Source organism: Caretta caretta, chromosome 19 (genome assembly GCF_965140235.1).
Source record: "Caretta caretta isolate rCarCar2 chromosome 19, rCarCar1.hap1, whole genome shotgun sequence".
In the NCBI taxonomy this organism is placed as follows: Eukaryota; Metazoa; Chordata; order Testudines; family Cheloniidae; genus Caretta; species Caretta caretta.
In genome coordinates, this window is record NC_134224.1 from 19837590 (window position 1) to 19859414 (window position 21825).

The 21825-nt window shown below is 47.6% G+C and overlaps 1 protein-coding gene across 2 annotated transcripts in view; it reads left to right on the forward strand.

Annotated features, from left to right (window-relative positions):
• LUZP1 (leucine zipper protein 1) overlaps window positions 1-10375 on the forward strand; it is a 73185-nt gene extending 62810 nt beyond the window's left edge. The window contains exons 3-4 of one of the 2 annotated variants that reach the window (XM_048825887.2): window positions 2328-2495; window positions 4301-10375. In XM_048825887.2, coding sequence (XP_048681844.2) covers window positions 2328-2495; window positions 4301-4339 — 207 coding nt within the window. In that variant the 3' untranslated portion in view covers window positions 4340-10375. The remainder of the gene's footprint in view (window positions 1-2327; window positions 2496-4300) is intronic. The other variant, XM_048825886.2, reaches the window with a different exon arrangement.
• The last annotated feature ends 11450 nt before the right edge of the window (window positions 10376-21825 follow it).

Consider the following 21825-nt stretch of genomic DNA (forward strand, 5'->3'; position numbering starts at 1 on the left):
CCAGACACTGAGAAGTCACCCCTCCAGAAAACATTGGATACAAAATCTGGGAATCAGATCTCAAACTGCCTAGAAGAGCTCCATGATTTCAATATCAGAGCACTACCTCAGGAAATGAGAAAAGATTTGGAGTGCTGGGGGAAGTATGCAATTTCTTGTTTAGGGATACTAGCCACACTCAAAATGAATATTTTGCGAAGGACATTCTTCTTGTTTCAAAATCTTCCTATAATCATCCCAGATAAAACTCTAGGAAGAATACACAGAGTGGTGTTAGGATGTAGATGGAATAAGAAAAGAATGAGGGTGTTCATATATTCCAAGGCCAGCAGGGATCATATGATTTTGATCATCTATTGTGATCATCCTGTGTATACAGACCAGAGAACTGCCCCAGCTGTTACAAAAACAGCCAATCTTGATTTAAAAATGGTGAGTGATTCAGAATCCACCACGACCCTGGGTAAATTGTTCCAATGGTTAATTACTCTCACTGTTAAAAATGTACGCCGTATGTCCAGACTGAACTTCTCTTCCTTCAACTTCCAGACATTGGATGGTGTTATACATTTCTCTGCTAAATATGTGGGGCTGATCTGACTCCCACTGAATTAAACCAAACTCTTCAGAGTTAGTAGATATTTTTTTCTTTAAAACAAACTAAATGCATAAAGTTATGTTTATGTGACTATGCACATTTGCAACCACAAAGTCCAGAAATGGAAAAGTTGCTTCCAGTAGCAATATGTAACCAGATGCATTGCAAAGGTGGAGTATATTTTAATTCTGCTTTGCTTGTTTAAGAGGTAGTTTAGGGTCCCATCTTCAGAGACAGCTGCTAATTTTAGAGTATCCAGTTTTTGGCTACCCAGTTGAAATCAATGGGAGCTGTAGACTTTCTTCATCTCTCAAAATCAAACACTAGGGCCCAGATCCTCAAAAGTGCTTAGAGGCCTATCTTCCTCTGCCAGGTGCCACTGGCATTTTGAAAGCCGTGACTCAGCTGGCGCCTAAGTGCCCTGGGTACCTAAGTTTCCACTGGTCCGGATTTGCACAACTGCTGAAGTACCGTCTCTGCCCCACAGCTACTGAGCTGCTCCGAGCCCTCGCTGAAGCTGAAACCCCATAACCCCCAAAGCAGGATTCTCAAACTAGGCAGGGGAATGCTTGGTTTGCTAGTGAGGCCTAATCCAGTCGGCATTCTCTGAGCAGGCCTAAGTCCTGATACCAGTCAGACCCCACAGCAGGAGGGCTGGAGACAGGCCACCAATAGGCAGCAGAGCATCTGCAGAAAAGAGCACCAGGGCCAAAGGGAAATGTAGGGCAAACATGAGAGAGGGGGCAAGCATGAGCAAGAAACAGAGAGAGAGAAATGGTTGCAGATGCTAGGACATGGGCTACCTGAGCTGCTGAACTGGCTTAGAGCCCTGATCCTCAAAGGTATTTAGACACCTAACTCCTATGGGAATTAGGTGCTTAAATACCTTTGAGAATCTGGACCTAGGACCCTAACTGCAGGAGAGCATTCGTGGCTGAGGATCCTCAGAGGAGGGAGATGCCAGGTCTTACAGGTCAGCCACTTAGGCATCTATGCCCCTTTCTTCTCTCTACCCCTCTCCTCAACCTTTTGCTCCTGACTGGCTTACATGGCTCCCTGCTCAGCTACCTGGCTTCTTATGGGGGGTCTGGGCACCTAGCATAGGCTGAAATGCAACAGGGTGGCAGAGCACCTAGGGGTTATGCATCGCAACCCTGATCAGAGCAATGCTGAGGTATCTCTAAGGATCTGGGCCTATGTGTCTAATGCTGGGCACCCAAAAAGGGAAACCCCTCACTCAGTGCCCACTTCGAAAAATGTTGGCTTCAGAACACTGCTGTTTATTTTGGTAAATATTAATTGAAAACGAAGCAGTTTGCCCTGAAGCCAAGTTAATGGTGCTGTTGCAGTCCTAGTTTCTGCATTTCTTGACTGATTAAACTGTTTTTTTAACTTTGGAACTTTGTCATTGCATCAGTTATTCTGCACTCTGTGTTTGCTGTGGGAATACATGGGCAGCAGGTTGTTTGCTGATGATTAAAAGTTATTTTCATCAGTAAAACTGACAGAGGACTGTGAGGTTCCCCAGAAGCCTTTATGCCTCTCTGAGACTGGGCAGCACAATGGATGGTGAAACTCACTGTGGGCAAGTGGGCACATTAGCTAAATTAGCCATGACTTTTCTGATGCTGCAAACCTGCAGGACTCTTGGAGGCAGCTACAGTTCCAGGCACTCTCTGATGTATTGAACAGCACAAGATTTCCAAAATTTTTGCTTCTATTACTACAGGAGGAAAGCAAAGATTTTGTTCCCAGTTCCAGAAGAAAACAATATGGCTCTTCTGAACAGCTGTCCCAGGCTGAGACTTCAGAGAAAAGGCCAACCTCCCAGGTGGAGCTGCAACGGCGCACTGGAACCAGCCCCCATGCACAGCTGGGCAGCAAGACAGAGGACCAGGTAGGTCTATTCTAAAGAGAACTAAACTGGCCAAGGGTGAAGCATGAGTCTCGTGCTTCAGAGATTTGCAAGCTCACTAACTTTCACCCTACAGCCAGGTCAGCCCTGGGGCCACTGCTGCTGCAGGGTTGGAGGGACATTCCTGCCCATGTGCTTGGGGTATGAGGAACTTTCCTACCTCTTTTCACACAGGGGACAGGGTCACAGGGGCATAGGTAAGTGGGTGGAAGGTCAGGTGGCTATTTTCGCTCCCTGTGTGATTAGGGGTGAAGAACAGTGCTGGAGCTGCCCAGAACTCTTTCTGTTCAGTGTTCATTGAGAAGCAAACCCAACAGATCGCAAATCAGCTGGGGTGACATCCTGTTTTGCCTCACTCTGAACTTTTCATTGGGTACAGGCTTGTGTGCAGGGTCTCTTGCCATTGATTTTCGTTTGTCAGTGTTTGGAGCAGTGGGGGGTGAGGAAATCCTCTCTCACAAGCACCACTTTCCTCCCCACACAGAGAACTCAGAGGGGGTTTGCATGAGCCTACACTGCACTTTAACACCGATGGCTGGCCCATGGCAGCTGACTTGGCTTTGCAGGGCTTGAACTGCAGGCCTGTGAAATTGTAGTTGCAGATGTTCAGACTTGGGCTGGACCCTGAGCTTTGGGACCCTCCCCCTCATGGAGTCCCAAAGCCTGGGATTCAGCCTGAGCCCAAATGCCTCTGTAGCAATAAACAGCCCTGTTGCCTGAGCCCCGCAAGCCTGGGTCAGCTGACATGGGCCTGAGCATGTGCATGGCCAAGCCTGGGAAACACCGCCTGGGAACCCATAAAGAGACGAATTTTTTGACATTTGGCTGTTGTTCCTGCAGAGCCTGTCTGTACTGGCACTTAGAGATGCATGACATCTGTCATGAATATGCTTTTTTCGATGTATGCTGTTAGCAAAGTAAGCACTATGCAACTTAATGTGACTGCTGTGAAAAGTGACTGTCAAATGGCATCATGGAGCTCCATATGTATTGTGTCTCCATGACTCGAGATCAGATTTGTCTAATTTGGAAATAAGAAGACCTGTTTTATAACTGTCAATGCCACCAACTCCTCTTCGGGTCTGAGAGTCAAGCTGGGTTCTTTCCATTACCTGCATCATCACCAATGGTAGTTGTTCTGCAGCCAAAGTATTCCCACAGGGACCCCTTAAGGCTAGGGGCATCTCACAGGTGTCATAAGGGTCATGATCTGCAGAAAATGGGGCTCCACAGACTTAGCTGAGGGCTTATTTTGGCCCTGCAGGGTCACCTATTACTGGTGATGAAGCACAAGATGAACCCAGTGCGATTCATAGATTCATAGGCTGCCTTCTTGAGATTGGCAGCTGGAAAACTCTGGAAACTAGTGCCCAGGTTATATCCACTGGGAAACAGGCCAGGTCCCTAAAGGATAAATTCCATAAAACTGAGAAAACAGCAACTACAAAACTGTGTGCTCCTTCTGTAGCTCAAGGACACTGATTTAACAAATAGGACCTGTCCCTGGACAAGGCCATGGTATCACTGGGAAGCCTAAGGATGAGGTGGGGCATGTCAGAGCTGTTGCAGTGTAAATACAGAAAGGAGGTAGGTTCCACTGGCCAGATCTGACCTTGTCTGCTCCCTCTGAGTTGCCCTGTCTGGTATATGAGGCTGTGGCATTTGCTGCCCCCAGGGGAAGGTAGGAGCGAGATAAAGGGAGAAGGCTTGGGTGATGGTGGCTCTCCAAGAGAAGTTGTGATCTCTGAGCTGCTCAGTATGTGATGCTGTGGGGTTCTCTCTTCTAGGCCATTTCCCACTCCTCCCAGATGACCTCTAGGAGATGAACTTCTTTCCTTTCACCAAATGAACACTCCATTTCGTGATGCAAGAACCAAGGATGTTACCAGCTGCATGGGTGTCATTCCTGCCTTGTAAATGCAACGAAGCCTTCATCTAGCCTGGAATCTGTTTTCTGGTGTGATTTGTGTGGGACAGAAGATTAACCAGCACATTTTCCTTCTCTGCCAGGAAGGTGGCTGCAGAGACTTCTCTCAGGGGAACCCCACTTCTCATCTCTGGGCTGAGACTGGATTTGTCTCCACGGGAATATAGGTCTGTATCAGTATGGAAATTCCTCTGGGTCCATGGCCACTGCTTCTATAGCCTGTTACGGTACTTGCAGTACAAAAGAGAACCCTACATTAACCACTGTAATTTATAAAGAACGCTAGACCTACCCCAGCGGCCACAATGCAACTGGCTCTCACAGCTGCTGAGCACATCTGGTTTGTCAAAAGGAACCAAGTCCTTCCACATCTGAAAGTTTTCAGTGTCATGATGAAAGTTTGCGTTATTCTTAATCTGCCTCTGCTATTGCTCAGTCAAAACACCTTGCACCAGGAAAGCACAGGATTTCCAAGAACTCTTCAACCACATGTAGGAGGAACGCATTCACCCCAGGTCACATCCCTGTGCAGAGAACATTGCTTAGAGAGCTTCTTCCCCAGGCCTCCTGCCACAGGCCTGGCATGCCTTGCCACCCCATTCCTCCTTGGCCAGAGATTTGATAATACAAGGCTGTTTACTGAGCCAAGCAAAACAGCAATGAACGCTTCCCCCAGCTTGGACCTGGCTGCCTTTCAACCAGAGCTCTCTGCTCCCATGGCCCCTCACCCACCCTCCTCCCCCGCCTTAGCTGCCATGCACTAAGGTTCATGAGTGGAGCTTTGCACCCTGCACTCAAAGGCAGAACCCTCCTCTCCAAGAGGGGCTTCTCTTCCTTCCCAAAAGGCACAAATGAGCACTGAGCTAAGATGGGATTAATATGCTCAGGCCATTCTCCAGCCCTGCCAGGAGTCATCCTGTGCTTCTCCCTTCTGGCCTGAGGCTGTTCTACCTTCTCCCCACTACCCCTCTGGACAGGGGCTATTCCATGAATCTCCTCATCATGCTTCAGGACAGGGTGGTTGTCTGAACCTTCCTGTCTCCCCTCTGGCCAGGCTGGGAGCCATTCCACCCTGGCTAGGATCCAGGCACAATCAAAGACTATAGAAGTGTGTTTCCAAGGTCAATGTCCTCAGCAGAAAGAGATGGGGAGGGGAAGGGGACAGAAGCAGACTTCATTGCATTGGCTATTAGTGCTGCAAGGCACCCACCCTGGTCAGTGAGGGAGAAGGGGGTGCTGCATATCTCCCAACCCGATCAGTGCGGGAGCGGGGAGGGGAGTTGCAGCCTGGCCCCCAGCCTGGTCATTGCTGGGTGGGGAGAGGTGCAGCATGGCTCCGAGCCCGGTCAGTGCGGAGGGCGGGGTGGGGAGAGGTGCTGCCTGGCTCCCAGACCAGTCCAGTGATCTCCTAGTCTATTTGTTCTCGGGGAAGGCAGTTTGCATATGAACCACAGACGGGTACAGAGCCCTCATGTTCCCATAGGCAACCCCATCCCTGTCCCATCTCCCCATCCCCAACTCACATATAGAAACACCTGCTCCTTTCCCCAGACCTCTCCTTTAGCCCTCAGGAGTGGCTGCCCCTCCCCATAGGAGATCACCAGTGGGCCCAGCCAATCCAGGGGCTGGGGTTAGAGAGGGAAGCTGGAGCAATAATAGGAGTCTACTGAGCCCTTATCTTCTGCACCCACCGAGCCCCGGTGCACTGTAACTGGGGCACTCTGCACTCAGGCCCAGGAAGGAAGGAGTCCCTGTCAGGTCCCAGGAAACAACATTGCCTTGCCCTCATGCTTGCCACTGGGTCTCCCCAGCACCTCAGCCTGGGAGGCTGCTGGGTAAGGGCCAGTTCGCTTAGAGCCCCTGTGCTTGGCCTATCCAGTGCAATGTGAGGGGAGGATTCATTGCCTGACATTCACGCCCTCAGCCCCACACCAGGAGAGCTGAACTCATTTTGTGGCTGCCTCCTGCCCATGCTGCCACCTCATATGGTAAGGACAGCAGAGCCAAGCATGCCCTGATGACAAGAGTGTCCTGAGCCTTAGTCACTGTGGTGAAGAGAGGGGGTGATCTGCTCCCAGAACAAATATCTTACTACGTAACATCTCAGGGCTTCTCTGTAAGACTGTTAGCTGCTGGGGAGCAGCCTGCTGCAGATACAAGTCTGTGCTGCTACACTGCAGACTGGCCCACCTGTGAGGCTCAGGCCCTGGGGTCCATCTGACACCCTCCCTCACACCTTATGTAGCACCAATTCCCCTTGGGGCCCACTGCTCCAGTCCCTCTACTTTGCGCCATGTGCTGGGCAAAAGGAGTCCTGCAGACTCCTCCACCTACGCTTTGAGGCAGCTGCAGTAGGCTCTTCGCCCTCTGCTGGTAGGATGCCCTTGCATAGAACAGTTTCCTCCCCACCCTCTCACAGCCACCACGAACTTCTGCTGAAAGGGAACGAGGCTGGAACTCAGTGTTTGTTGACAGCGTTAATGCTCCACACAATTGCCATATTTGTCCCTTCCAGGGGTGCGGAGGGAGAGTTTAGCCTTCACTTGCCTTCTTTCCTTTTAAGCTGGGCACATCCTGTCCCATCACATCTGGAAGCACCAATGCCCTGAACCATCACTGGACCCAAATTCCCAGGGTACCCCACAGGAGGCAGCGCGGTGTGAGGAGTAAGGCAGAAGTGCTCCCCAGGCTGGCCGGCCGGCCGAGCAGCACAACCAGGCTGGTTTCGTTCTCTTGGGAAGGGTGATTGCACTTTTGTGTTAACTCCACTCTAAGCATAGTCAAAGTCACAGTACAAGGCTTTCTTTGTATGGTGGTAATAGACCAATCCTTGCTCTTTACCTCTTTCCCCCTTACTTTCCCAAGGTTCATGGCTAAAATTTCACAGTGCTGAAGTCACTTTGAAGCCTAAATCCCAGTGCTCTCACTGGACCTCGTCTCAGCAGTGAGTTGGGCTATGTCATCCGTGGTAAATGGCTCCCTGGGCACCAGCAGCATGTGAGCCCATCCTCCAAAGGCTTGTTCTTCTGCCATTGTGCCTCTGTGCCGGTCCATGCACTAGCTTGCTGCTGGCTGAGTCTGCCCCTTTGTGCAGGGTTAGAGTAGCTCTCTGAGCCTTGCCATTCATGCAAAGAACTAGCTGAACCATTCCCATGGCCACCAAGGGGCATTAGCCTGCAGTAACTCATCGCAGCCTCGGTGAAGGTGTCTGTGCTGTGGCTGTTCCCCTGCTGGACAACCCTTCTCAGTGCCCTCGAGGGTCACGTACCCAGCATAGACTCTGTGGTTCCTTCCCAGCCTTTCCTCATTCCCGCCCTGCCTCAGCTGAGTACAGGGCTGCCACTGGCTCTTTCCAAGGCATTCATTTCACTCCTTACTGGGGCAGCTTTGAGGTCACCAGATGCCAGTCGTGTACCCACAAGTCCCTGCCTTGTCCTCTAGCCCTCACAGGCTCCCTCTCTAAGATGCTGTGCAGCAAAGTGATTTTGGCCTTGATCCAATGAAACTCCTAAGTATGTGCATAACTTTCAGCCCAGTACAGTCCCACTGACTTCAGAATGAAAGCTACACACATGCATAGATGATTTGCTGGATCAGGGCCTTGGGCAAACGCAGCCAGCAGTCTGCAGTGATCTCTGGCCTTGCCATTCCTCAGCTTAATGCCCCTGTGTCTCCTGAGGCGGGAGCTGTGCGACATGCACCATCACTCCAGCTCCCTTCAGTCTGCGCAGAACCTGGGCAGGAGGACAGAACCTCGTTCCCTTATGTTGCTAATGAGGCAGAGTTCACACAGCCCCTGCATCTGCTCCCACTGAAGCCAGAGGGGGTGTTGCCAGACACGTCACTGAGAGCAGGAATGGGGCCATGCTACCTTAGATGCAGTTCTCCATACACTGGGTAGTGGTCTGCCTGCAAACAGGAACTCCCCATTTGGACAGCCATAAAACTCAAGCCCCACAATCAGCACGGGGGGCAGCCCACCTTCCCTGCATTTAAACTCATTTCTGAAATTCAGATCCAATGCGACCACTGCCCTTTGCCTCTGACGGCCTTGTCACCAGAGCCAAGGGCAAATGCAGTGGGCCTCATCGTTAACTCTGAATGGTTCCAGCTCCCGTCAGAGCCTGTCCACACGCAGCATCAGCGGCCTTTCAGCTGTGGACAAGAAGCACTGGAGTGTCCAGTGCCACTTCTGCACTCCGCAGGAGGGTCCTATGGAAGCCAGACACAGTGGATCCAGTGCTGTCTCCTTACTCCAGGGCCCTGGGGCCCAGAGAGAGGAGCAGATGAGAACTTGTCTTCAGTTATCCTGGCCAGTAGTTTGGACTGTTCATTCACTACTTTAAGACATACTATTTGGATTCCTGTTCTTGAACAGAAACAATCTCACTACCATTTCACTGGTTGTAAATAATGAATGTAAATGTCAGTCAGTAACTGTAGGTTGTGGGTTATCTTCTTAACAAATCTGAGATTAACTCTGAGCGAGAAATCCTCATTGAAACCTAACGGGGACATATCCCCTAAACCTGAGTGCAATAGGAGCTGATTGTATTATTAAACTAATATTAATGATTTCAGGAAACATGCTATTTTACTCAAATTGCACACTTTTGAGAACAGCTGTAAAATAGAGTAAATATTTGTAAATATTGTCAGCACTGGGGAAATGTTGTTTGTAATTGTAGCATATGAATATGGTGGGGTTTCCATGGACTTGATAATGCTGAAAATGTGAATCAGACATTCAGAGAATTCCAAAGTTGTAACTGTATTTGTTGCCTGTGGGAGTGCATAACTGTTGTTCTCGTCTCCCAAGAAACACTTGAAAAGAAATCCAACCCTTTATATGCAGACCACACCTCCCAGCTAGAGAGGAGGTTTTGGCAAAACTGGTATTTACCGAGGGGGTGTTCACACTGCCACGGACAGCCTCAGGCCGGGCCTGCTTCAGGCACCTCTTGGACTAGGTGGTTCAAGAGTAGCTCCCTTCAGCTTCCCTCCTGTCTGGAAATGAAACTGCAGCCATCCCTGGGGATGCATTGCGCAAGGTATGGCCCCTCCAGTGGCTCTGTAAATTCAGGAGTCTGAATTCCTGATGTTCATTGCTGTCTCAGTCTATCGGTGCTGGGAATTGCCAGGTACCAGCTCATTAGACATGACAGAGGCAACAGGAGGGCTATAATGCTGAAGATGCTCAGAAAAGCAAGGAAAACAAGGAATAGGGTGCATGTGGCTCCGGTGGGTATTTGGGGGGAAGGATTTACACAGAGTGAGAAATAATTAAACTAATGCCCACATTTAATAGAACTAGCCACACTCACCCCACTCGTGCATAAAGACCATTTACTGCGCAAAAGGTGAACAGTGATGTAGCTGCTTTGTAGGGCATACAGCACAAGGAATCAGCTAATTCTTCCTTGATTATCCAGTGTGCACTGGGGAGGCATCTTTGCCTTGCTGCCATTCAGCCCCTGAGTACTCCAGATAGTGTGGAATATATTTTTAAGAGACTAAATACATTTTTTTGTATTTGTAGATGTTTGATTGGGGAACTGGGTCCAGTCATGGTGTTACAGGCAGACAGTAAACCAGGTATCTTTTCCTTTTCACATATTCCTGCTAAATTATGTGAGTCCAATTCAAGTTAATTCTTTTCCAAGGTTCTATTATTTACAGTTCCCCTCTACTCCAGACACACCAAGAGAGCTACCAGCAGTGTCCTGACTCTCACAAAACTCATGTAAGCATGTTCAGTAGGGGAAAGCCTGCTCATTCCTCTCCACACTGCTTAAAGATGGTGCTCACCTCCTACCAGTTATATAGTGCTCTAGTCTGCATGCCAAGTTTAAACACAGTTTATCTGCATGTATCTCCTGACTGATGCTGTCAGCTCTACAATATGTAATCAATAAAATTATCCCTTTGTACGTGTTATTGGGTTATGTGTGATTTGGGGCTGTAGTGGTTCTCTTACTCATCTTGTTTGTGACTTGGCAGGTTTTTAGCTTCTCCATCTATGGAGTTGACATGACCTCACATTCATGCTTCCACAGCCAACTGAAATCAAATTTATTAATGTAGCATCGTAGCCCTAGGCTATAATTCATATCAAACAAATACATGTTTTAAAATCAACACTGCTCAATAAAATTAACACATTTTAAAAACACAAAAATGAAAAACGTATGACAGCTCTTCTCCTAAAATCAATTACACCTTTAAAATCAACCCTCCACCATCAAAAAAATATACAAAAATAAACTAACAAAAATACATTATTTCCTCAGGGTCATACAATTGGTGAGGCCTCTTCTGGAGTACTGTGTCCAGTTTTGGGCCCCACACTACGGAACGGATGTTGACAAATTGAAGAGAGTCCAGCAGAGGACAACAAAAATTATTAGGGGGCTGGAGCACATGACTTACGAGGAGAGGCTGAGGGAACTGGGATTGTTTAGTCTACGGAAGAGAAGAATGAGGGGGGATTTGATAGCTGCTTTCAACTACCTGAAAGGGGGTTCCAAAGAGGATGGATCTAGACTGTTCTCAATGGTAGCAGATGACAGAACGAGGAGTAATGGTCTCAAGCTGCAGTGGGGGAGGTTTAGATTGGATATTAGGAAAAACTTTTTCACTAAGAGGGTGGTGAAACACTGGAATGCGTTACCTAGGGAGGTGGTGGAATCTCCTTCCTTAGAGGCTTTTAAGATCAGGCTTGACAAAGCCCTGGTGGGGATGATTTAGTTGGGGATTGGTCCTGCTTTGAGCAGGGGGTTGGACTAGCTGGTCTCCTGAGGTCCCTTCCAACCCTGACATTCTATGAACACATCCTTTCACACACATTTTTCTTGTATTTGCAGGCAGCCAGGCAAATACAGTAATAACCTATATAATCACTACAGAAAAAATACTCTAGTTTTTGAGCTAGTACAGTAAATAGTATTTGTGCTAGGAATGGAACTCATAATTTATCTTCTCAGATGACAGTGCGTATTACAAGCAAGTAGAACGTGTGATTAAATCTTCGACCTAGCCAGACCAGTGCGGACAAAGATTGACATTATAGCTCTCAAAAACAATATACATCCTTTCTAGATAGAATATCTGCATAGTTTGGAAACAGCCATAAAGACCATCCTTTAGGTACTATTGTTCAGGTTAGCCAAATATTTCAATTATTGATATGCTCTAAATTAGAAAGCCCAGTGGCCATATCTGCTGTACAGATAACTATAATGTCCAACGGTTTGAAAATACCTTCTGTTCTAAGCTTGAGTAAAGATTTCATGTTCTTGCCTGCAGTCCAGGCCAGGTCAAGTTCGGAGAAGCCCAAATGATACAGCTAGATTCTCACTGGAATGTATCAAGGGAGACTATGCCAGACTAGGGAAGACACTTAAGGAAATTGAGGCTCAGGTGATTTTCAGTGGGATTCTGCCTGTTCTTAGAGAACGGCAACAAAGGTGTGACAAGATTATGATGATCAACAGATGGCTCAGGCAGTGGTGCTATAAGGAGGGCTTTGGGATGTATGGCCACTGGGAAGCATTCATGGACGGAGAACTGTTCTTTCGGGATGGACTTCACCTGAGTAAGGAGGGAAATAGACTTCTAGGATGGAGGAGGCCCAACTGATCAAGAGAGCTTTAAACTAGGAATCTGGGGGAGATGTTTGGGAGATGTCCAGGTAATCTCCATGCCGGATTTTAACATTGAGAGGGAAGAAAACGAAGTAAGAAAGGATACAGCTGTGGGTAGGAGAATGGACATAAGGAGGAAGGGTAGTGTAGATACCAGTCTAATAGGTGATAATGGCAGTAGAATGTCTGTGCCTAATAGGGTAAAGAATGCGAGAGAAGCCAAACAGCAAAAATGAAGATGTTTATACACTAATGTGAGGAGTCTAGGTAACAAAATGGAGAAACTAGAGCTACTGGTGCATGAAATGAAACCAAGTTTTGATAAGATCTGGACATGCTGCATTGTCAGCAAAGAGGGTACATATGAATTTTAAAATGATAGTGGGGAAGAAACCTGGAATGGAGTCTTTAAGGCTGGGGCAGAGATTGTAGCCTTGAAACATAAGAGTAAGTAATGTAGAATATTGCAAACTATGGCCATGGCTATTACATGGTTAAGACAACACGCCACAAAGTTGGCAGGGCAAGTAACATAAAAAAAGATAGAGTTAAAAGAAGCAGGAGAAGCAACAGAACCCTGGAATGCTTTCGCTCTCCTAGCAGGCCGACAAGTAATCCAGAGATATTTTACTCTAAGCACAAGAACAGAATGAAACATTGGAAACAGCAGTAGAGAATCTGCAAAAAAGAGATGTGCTGTCCCCTGTTATAAATATTGGTGGTCAGCAGCAGGTTTCAGGTAGCTACCCTGTGCCTACAGAATGGGGACAGAAATGGAAAAAGGTACTCCTAGCAAAATTAAAAAAAGGAAGAGGGCCACTGCGCTGCAACCACCACCATATAATAAAACCCAGGTTCCAGGAAAACCTAAATCAAGACCTAAACTGGTACGTATCTGAACAGGAGAAGTAAGTGCATGGGAGGGAGAAGTAGCAAACAATACTTTCACTGGACTGATAAATCAGATGAAGGAAAAAATTGAATAGTTCACAGAGCACATTAGGAGACAAGAGCTGCAACCTGATTGCGGAGGGGTGGACAAAAAAGAATTTCAAATTGAAAAACTGAGAGTAAGTGATTTAACACCTAAAGTTGATGCATTAGCACATGGAATTGCCCAGAAACAGTAACTGCACAACACGCAAGGGCACTCCCGCAATCCATTTGGCATGCACACAAAAGCAGCATATACTGGGAGAACAAATTCAGGTTTTCCAAAGCAGGTAATAGCCCACACTCTCCTCTTAGAGCTAGGATAAAAACCAAGGGTACGGGTTCCCAGCTGAGCTCCACTCCTCGCTGAACCTCTTTCTCAAATATTTTTACATACCGGTTAAGTTTTCCTTTATATCCTTTCTCAGTTTGCTAAACTCGCTACTGCTGCCTGTACTTTAAGCGTATGTCTACACTACGAAATTAGGTTGATTTTATAGAAGTTGATTTTTAGAGATAGATGTTATACAGTCGATTGTCGATGTCCCCACTAAGCGCATTAAGGTGGCGGAGTGCATCCTCACTACCATGGCTAGCATTGACTCACAGAGCGGTGTACTGTGGGAAGCTATCCCACAGTTCCCGCAGTCTCCACTGCCCATTAGAATTCTGGGTTAAGCTCCCAATGCCTGATGGGGCAAAAACATAGTTGCGGGTAGTTTTGGGTCCATGTCATCAGTCTCCCCTCCATCCCTCCATGGAAGCAACTGTAGGCAATCATTTTGCACCTTTATTCCTGGGTTACCAGTGCAGACACCATAGCACAGCAAGAATGGAGCCCGCTCAGCTCACCGCTGCTATTGTGAGCATTGTAAACACCTCGCGCATTATACTGCAGTATGTGCAGAACCTGGCTAAGAGACGGCAGCACGAGGACGATTGTGAGGAGGATATGGACACAGACATTCCTGAAAGCACGGGATGTGGCAATTGGGACATCATGGCAGCAGTGGAGCTGGTTGATACAGTTGAACGCTGATTCTGGGCCCAGCAAACAAGCACAGACTGGTGGGACCGCATAGTGTTGCCGGTATGAGATGATTCCCAGTGGCTGTGAAACTTCTGCGTACGTAAGGCCGCTTTCCTGGAACTCTGTGAGTTGCTTTCCCCCGCTCTGAAGTGCAGAAATACCAAGATGGGAGCTGCCCTGACAGTTGAGAAGCGAATGGTGATAGCCCTGTGGAAGCTTGCAATGCCTGACTGCTACCAGTCAGTCGGGAATCAATTTGGAGTGGGCAAATCTACTGTGGGGGCTGCTGTGATTCAAGTAGCCAATGCAATCACTGACGTTCTGCTATCAAGGGTAGTGACTCTGGGAAATGTGCAGGTCATAGTGGATGGCTTTGCTGCAATAGGTTTCCCTAACTGTGGTGGGGCAATAGACAGAACGCATATCCCTATCTTGGCACCAGACCACCTTGCCAACCAGTACATAAACCGCAAGGGGTACTTCTCAATGGTGCTGCAAGCACTGGTGGATCACAAGGGACGTTTCAGCGACATCAAGGTGGGATGGCTGGGAAAGGTGCATGAAGCTCGCATCTTTAGGAACTCTGGGCTGTTTGAGCAGCTGCAAGAAGGGACTTACTTCCCAGACCAGAAAATTACTGTTGGGGATAGTGACGGGTTGGATCACAGAAACCCCCTGGGGGCTGCTACCTGATGTGCCAAGACTACGTCCAAACCCCAGATAAATCTGTTTTACACTGTATAAAGCTTATAGAGGGTAAACTCCTAAATTGTTCGCCCCCTGTAAAAAGTGATTTTATTAAATACAGAAAGTAAGATTTAAGTGGTTCCAAGTAGTAACAGACAGAACAAAGTGAATTACCAAGCAAAATAAAATAAAACATGCAAGTCTAAGTCTAGTACAGTAATAAAACTGAATACAGATAAAAACCTCACCAGTTCCAGTAAGCTTCCTTTTACAGACTAGTCTCCTTCTAGTCTGGGTCAAGCAATCACTCACACTCCTTGTAGTTACTGTCCTTTGTTCCACTTTCTTTCAGGAATCCTTGGGGGTGAAGAGGCTATCTCTTTAGCCAGCTGAAGACAAAATGAAGGGGTCCCCCCGGGGTTTAAATAGACTTTCTCTTGAGGGTGGACACCCCTCCCTCCCTCTGTGTAGAATCCCAGCTACAATATGGAGTTTTGGAGTCACATGGGCCAGTCACATGTCCCTGCATGACTCAGAACTACAGATAGCATATGAACCATGGCTGCTACCTTGAATGTCCTCAAGTAGACTTCTTATGTGGATTGGAGCATTCCAAGATCCATTGTTCATTAAGTGCTTCTTGACTGGGCACTTAGCTTTGCAAATTCCTTTCTAAAGAAGCTGACCAAATGCCTTACAAAGCTTACTTAGAAATCAAGCAAGCATACAGCCAATATTCATAACTTCAAGTACAAAAATGATACCTGCATATCAATAGGAGGAATGTATTCAGTAGATCATAACCTTTACAGAGAGATGTTACATGGCATATGTAGCATAAAACATATTCCAGTTATGTCATATGTACATTCATAAGCATATTTCCATAAAGCCTTATGGGGGGTGTTAGAGAGCTTATTCCTTCACTCTCCCACTTCCCTGGTCCTTCTCGCATGAACAGAGAGCAACAATACCCGAAGTCCGAAGGTGCAAACAATTCAATGTTTATTGGGGTGAACTTCCAGCAAGCTTAAATACAAGTTCCTTTTTCCTTATTTTCGAATCCCAACTTACTTCCTGTTTGCCCCTAATTTATATAGTAATATTCTTAGCTATACCTTAACCAATCATTCTACTGAAATTTAACTAACCAATCCTAACATATTGTAACATGATTAGCTAACCAATTATATCCCACCACCTTAATTAGTTTACACCCAGCAAAATTAATTATACAGCAGACAGAAACAATCACAGAACCAGACAGAGATTATACAGACAAACAATAGCAAAGTGGGAACTATAATGACAAAACAATACAGAAGTGAGGATTTCACATCCCAGCTATTGATAAGTGAGTTCTTGCCAAACAGGATGCTATCAAACTAAGTTTCCTTTTACATTTTCTAGGCACTTCCCTTTCTCTGGAGGTGATAGGAATACAATCCTGTCCTGATAGTGCCTGACAGCCCAGTAGCACCTTATTTCAATGTGACTAGTTTGGAATGTGAGGATGTGACTGTTCGCTTCCTAGCTTATGGCTGCCTCTGCTGCTTAGCCAAAGGCCTTAGCCTAAGAACAGGCCTCAAACTGTCACAATAAGAGAAGGCCCTTACACCAGCAGACAGTGATTTTGATTCTTTCTTTTATACCTCTAGAACTAGCCAAGTGATAAGAATACCCCTAAATTCTTAAAGTACAGGCCTTTGCAGACAGGCCTGAATATCTATATCCTAACAGGGGGCACCATCACAGGGATGTTGAAATGCCAATAGTTATCTTTGGATACCAGCCTACCCCTTTCTCCAATGGCTCATGAAGCCATACACAGGCAGCCTGGACAGTAGTAAGGAGCAGTATAACTATAGGCTGAGCAAGCGCAGAATGGTGGTAGAATGTGCCTTTGGACATTTAAAAGCTCGCTGGCGCTGTTTGCTAGCACAACCAACATTCCCATTGTTATTTCTGCTTGCTGTGTGCTCCATAATATCTATGAGAGTAAGGGGGAGACGTTTATGGCGGGGTGGGAGGTTGAGGCAAATCGCCTGGCTGCCAATTTTGAACAGCCAGACACCAGGGCCATTAGAAGAGCACAGGTAGGCGTGCTGCGCATCAGAGAGGCTTTGAAAACCAGCTTCATGACTGGCCAGGCTACAGTGTGACAGTTGTGTGTGTTTCTCCTTGATGCAAACCTGCCCCCTTTGTTGATTTTAATTCCCTGTAAGCCAACCACCCTCACCCCTTCGATCACAGCTGGCAAAGGAAATAAAGTCACTATTGTTTTGAAACCATGTATTCTTTATTTATTAATTAAAAAAAAAGGAAGATAACTGATAAAGCAGCCCAGGTTGGGTGGGGTAGGGTGGGTTGGAGGAGGAGGGGAGGAGGGAAGGACAAGGGCACATTGCTTATTGTAGCCAAACTACAAATCAAAACTGTTTGAATGACAGCCTTCAGTTGCTTGGGCCATCCTCTGGAGTGGAGTGGTTGGGTGCCCGGAGGCCCCCCCCTCCCGTTCTTGGGCATCTGGGTGAGGAGGATATGGAACCTGGGGAGGAGGGCAGGCGGTTGTACAGTGGATGCAGCAGCGGTCTGTGCTCTTGTTGGCTTTCCTGCAGCTCCACCAGATGCCTGAGCATGTCCGTTTGTCCCCCATTAGTCTCAGCATTGCATCCTGCCTCTTCTCATTCACTGCTTTCCTGGACTGTGACACTGAATGCCTCCATGCATTCAACTGTGCCCTATCAGTGCAGGAGGTCTGCATGAGCTCAGAAAACACGTCATTGCGAGTGCGTTTTTTTCACCTTTTAATCTGTGATAACCTCAGGGACAGAGATGATAGGGGGAGCATAGAAACATTTGCATCTGCAGGGAGATAAAAAGGGAAAATAAAATTTAAGATGATACATTTCTGAGAACAAAAGGGAGAGTCACAATCAAGCAATTCACAGCAGACAGCACATGTGCTTTAGGTACAAGGTTGCATTTTTCCTTTTATATTGAGCGCTTGCCAGTTTATGACACATCACACATGGCTGGGCAACAGAATTCGGTTTCCAGGCAGCCATGGTAAGCCAAAGGGTACGCAGGTTTCACTTCTAATGCCTTCATAACATGTGGGAACATTTTCAAACTGCAGCATCCTCCTTTCCCCTAGCAAACAATGCCGGTTGGGTTTGCCATTTAAAAGGAAGGGCTGCGGTTTTCTGGTGGATATGCAGCACACACCTCCCTGCACCCCTCCACATGGCTATTTAGGATGATCCCTTCACTCCTCCCCCTGCTGCGTGGCTATGGGATTATCCCTTTTAGCCAAGCGCAAACAGCCCAGCATGAACAGGGTCCTGTTACTGTTCCCTTACAAAAATTCCCCTTTTTCAACCAGGTGACCATGAATGATATCACTCTCCTGAGGCTAACACAGAAAGATAAAGACTGAATGTTGCTTGAATGCAACCAAAACCCAGGACCATTCACTGCCATGCTTTGTGCTGCAATGTTTCCAGACTACTTGCTACTGGCTTGGCATGGTAAAGTGTCCTACCACGGAGGATGAAATAAGGCAGCCCTCCCCAGAAACCTTCTGCAAACACTTTCAGAGTACCTCCAGAAGAACTTCATGGAGATGTCCCTGGAGGATTCCCGCTCCATCCCCAGACACATTAACAGACTTTTCCAGTAGCTGTACCGGCCACGAATGCATCCCACGTCTTCAGGGCAAATCAAACATTAAACACTATTGCTTTTAAACCCTGTACTGTAGTCACAAATGTGCACTCACCAGAGGTTGGGGATCCTTCAGGGTTGGGGATCCTGCCTTGGGAGGGTATTGGCCCCAGGGTGATGAAAAGGTCCTGGCTGCCGGGGAGAATGGATTCACCACTTGCCTGCTGCACATTCTCCTCCTCCTCCTCTTCTTCATCCACAAAATCCTCCTCTGTGTTGCATGACACCTTGCAGGTGTCCATGGACAGTGGTGGGGTAGTGGTAGGGTCCACCCCTAGAATGCCATGCAGCTGATCATAGAAGCGGCATGTATGAGGCTCTGACCTGGAGCGACCATTTGCCTCCTTTGTCTTTTGGTAGGCTTGCTTGAGCTCCTTGACTTTCACAGGGCACTGCTGTGTGTCGCTTTTGTAGCCTCTGTCCATCATGCCCTGTGCAATTTTGGCATATATATTAGGATTTCTTTTTTTTGATCGGAGTTCTGCCTGCACAGATTCTTCTCCCCATACAGCAATCAGATCCAGTGTCTCCCGTTCGCTCCATGCTGAAGCTTGTTTGTGATTCTGGGGGGACTGCATGGTCACCTGTGCTGCTAAGTTCTCCACGCTGACCAAACAGGAAATGAAATTCAAAAGTTCCCGGAGCTTTTCCTGTGTACCTGGCTAGTGCATCAGAGTAGAACGTGCTGTCCAGAGCAGTCACATTGGAGCACTCTGGGCCCTGGTCTACACTAGGACTTTAGGTCAAATTTAGCAGCGTTAAATTGATGTAAACCTGCACCCGTCCACATGATGAAGCCTTTTTTTTTTTACTTAAAGGGCTCTTAAAATCGATTTCCTTACTCCACCCCTGACAAGTGGATTAGAGCTTAAATCGGCCTTGCCGGGTTGAATTTGGGGTACTGTGGACACAATTCAATGGTATTGGCCTCCGGGAGCTATCCCAGAGTGCTCCATTGTGACCGCTCTGGACAGCACTCTCAACTCAGATGCACTGGCCAGGTAGACAGGAAAAGAATCGCGAACTTTTGAATCTCATTTCCTGTTTGGCCAGCGTGGCAAGCTGTAGATGACCATGCAGAGCTCATCAGCAGAGGTGACCATGATGGAGTCCCAGAATCACAAAAGAGCTCGAGCATGGGCTGAATGGGAGGTACGGGATCTGATCGCTATCTGGGGAGAGGAATCCGTGCTATCAGAACTCCGTTCCACTTTTCGAAATGCCAAAACCTTTGTCAAAATCTCCCAGGGCATGAAAGACAGAGGCCATAACAGGGACCCGAAGCAGTGCCACATGAAACTTAAGGAGCTGAGGCAAGCCTACCAGAAAACCAGAGAGGCAAATGGCCGCTCTGGGTCAGAGCCCCAAACATGCCGCTTCTATGATGAGCTGCATGCCATTTTAGGGTGTTCAGCCACCACTACCCCAGCCCTGTTGTTTGACTCCTTCAATGGAGATGGAGGCAACATAGAAGCAGGTTTTGGGGACGAAGAAGATGATGATGATGATGATGAGGTTGTAGATAGCTCACAGCAAGGAAGCGGAGAAACGGGTTTTCCCGACAGCCAGGAACTGTTTCTCACCCTGGACCTAGAGCCAGTACCCCCTGAACCTACCCAAGGCTGCCTCCTGGACCCGGCAGGCGGAGAAGGGACCTCCGGTGAGTATTTTAAAATACTATACATGGTTTAAAAGCAAGCATGTGAAAGGATTAATTTGCCCTGGCATTCGCGGCTCTCCTGGATGTACTCCCAAAGCCTTTGCAAAAGGTTTCTGGGGGGGGGGGGGGCAGCCTTATTGCGTCCTCCATGATAGGACACTTTACCACTCCAGGCCAGTAACACGTACTAGGGAATCATTGTACAACAAAGCATTGTAGTGTATGTTTGCTGGCGTTCAAACAACATCCGTTCTTTATCTCTCTGTGTTATCCTCAGGAGAGTGATATCATTCATGGTCACCTGGTTGAAATAGGATGCTTTTCTTCAGGGGACACTCAGAGGTGCCCGTTCCTGCTGGGCTGTTTGCCTGTGGCTGAACAGAAATGTTCCCTGCTGTTAGCCACAGGGAGGGGGGAGGGTTGAGGGGTTAGCCATGCGGTGGGGGGAGGCAAAATGCGACCTTGTAAAGAAAGCACATGTGCAATGTATGTAATGTTAACAGCAAGGTTTACCCTGAAAGAGTGTAGCCATTGTTTTATAAAATGTGTCTTTTTAAATACTGCTGTCCCCTTTTTTTTCTCCACCAGCTGCATGTGTTTCAATGATCACAGGATCTTCTCCTTCCTAGAGGCTAGTGAAGATTAGAAAGAAAGAAAAAACGCACTCGTGATGAAATGTTCTCTGAGCTCATGCTGTCCTCCCACACTGACAGAGCACAGACGAATGCGTGGAGGCAAATAATGTCAGAGTGCAGGAAAGCACAAAATGACCAGGAGGAGAGGTGGTGGGCTGAAGAGAGTAAGTGGAGAGCTGAAGACAGGGCTGAAGTTCATATGTGGCGGCAGCATGATACGAGGACGCAGGATTCAATGCTGAGGCTGCTGGAGGATCAAACCAATATGCTCCAGTGTATGGTTGAGCTGCAGCAAAGGCAGCTGAAGCACAGATTGCCGCTACAGCCCCTGTGTAACCACCCTCCTCCCCAAATTCCATAGCCTCCTCACCCAGACGCCCAAGAACGCAGTAGGGGGGCCTCCGGCCAACCAGCCACTCCACCACAGAGGATTGCCCAAAAAACAGAAGTCTGGCATTCAATAAATTTTAAAGTTGTAAACTTTTAAAGTGTTGTGTGGCATTTTCCTTCCCTCCTCCACCACCCCTCCTGGGCTACCTTGGTAGTCATCCCCCTATTTGTGTGATGAATGAATAAAGAATGCATGAATATGAAGCAAAAATGACTTTATTGCCTCTCCAAGCTGTGATTGAAGGGAGGAGGGGAGGGTGGTTAGCTTGCAGGGAAGTAGAGTGAACCAAGGGGCGGGGGGTTTCATCAAGGAGAAACAAACAGAACTTTCACACCGTAGCCTGTCCAGTCATGAAACTGGGTTTCAAAGCTTCTCTGATACCGCACCCTCCTGTGCTCTTCTAACCACCCTGGTGTCTGGCTGCGTGTACCCAGCAGCCAGGCGATTTGTCTCAACCGCCCACCCCACCATAAATGTCTCCCCCTTACTCTCACAGATATTGTGGAGCGCACAGCAAGCAGTAATAACAGTGGGAATATTGGTTTCGCTGAGGTCTAAGTGAGTCAGTAAACTGCGCCAGCGCGCCTTTAAACACCCAAATGCACATTCTACTACCATTCTGCATTTGCTCAGCCTGTAGTTGAACAGCTCCTGACCACTGTCCAGGCTGCCTGTGTACG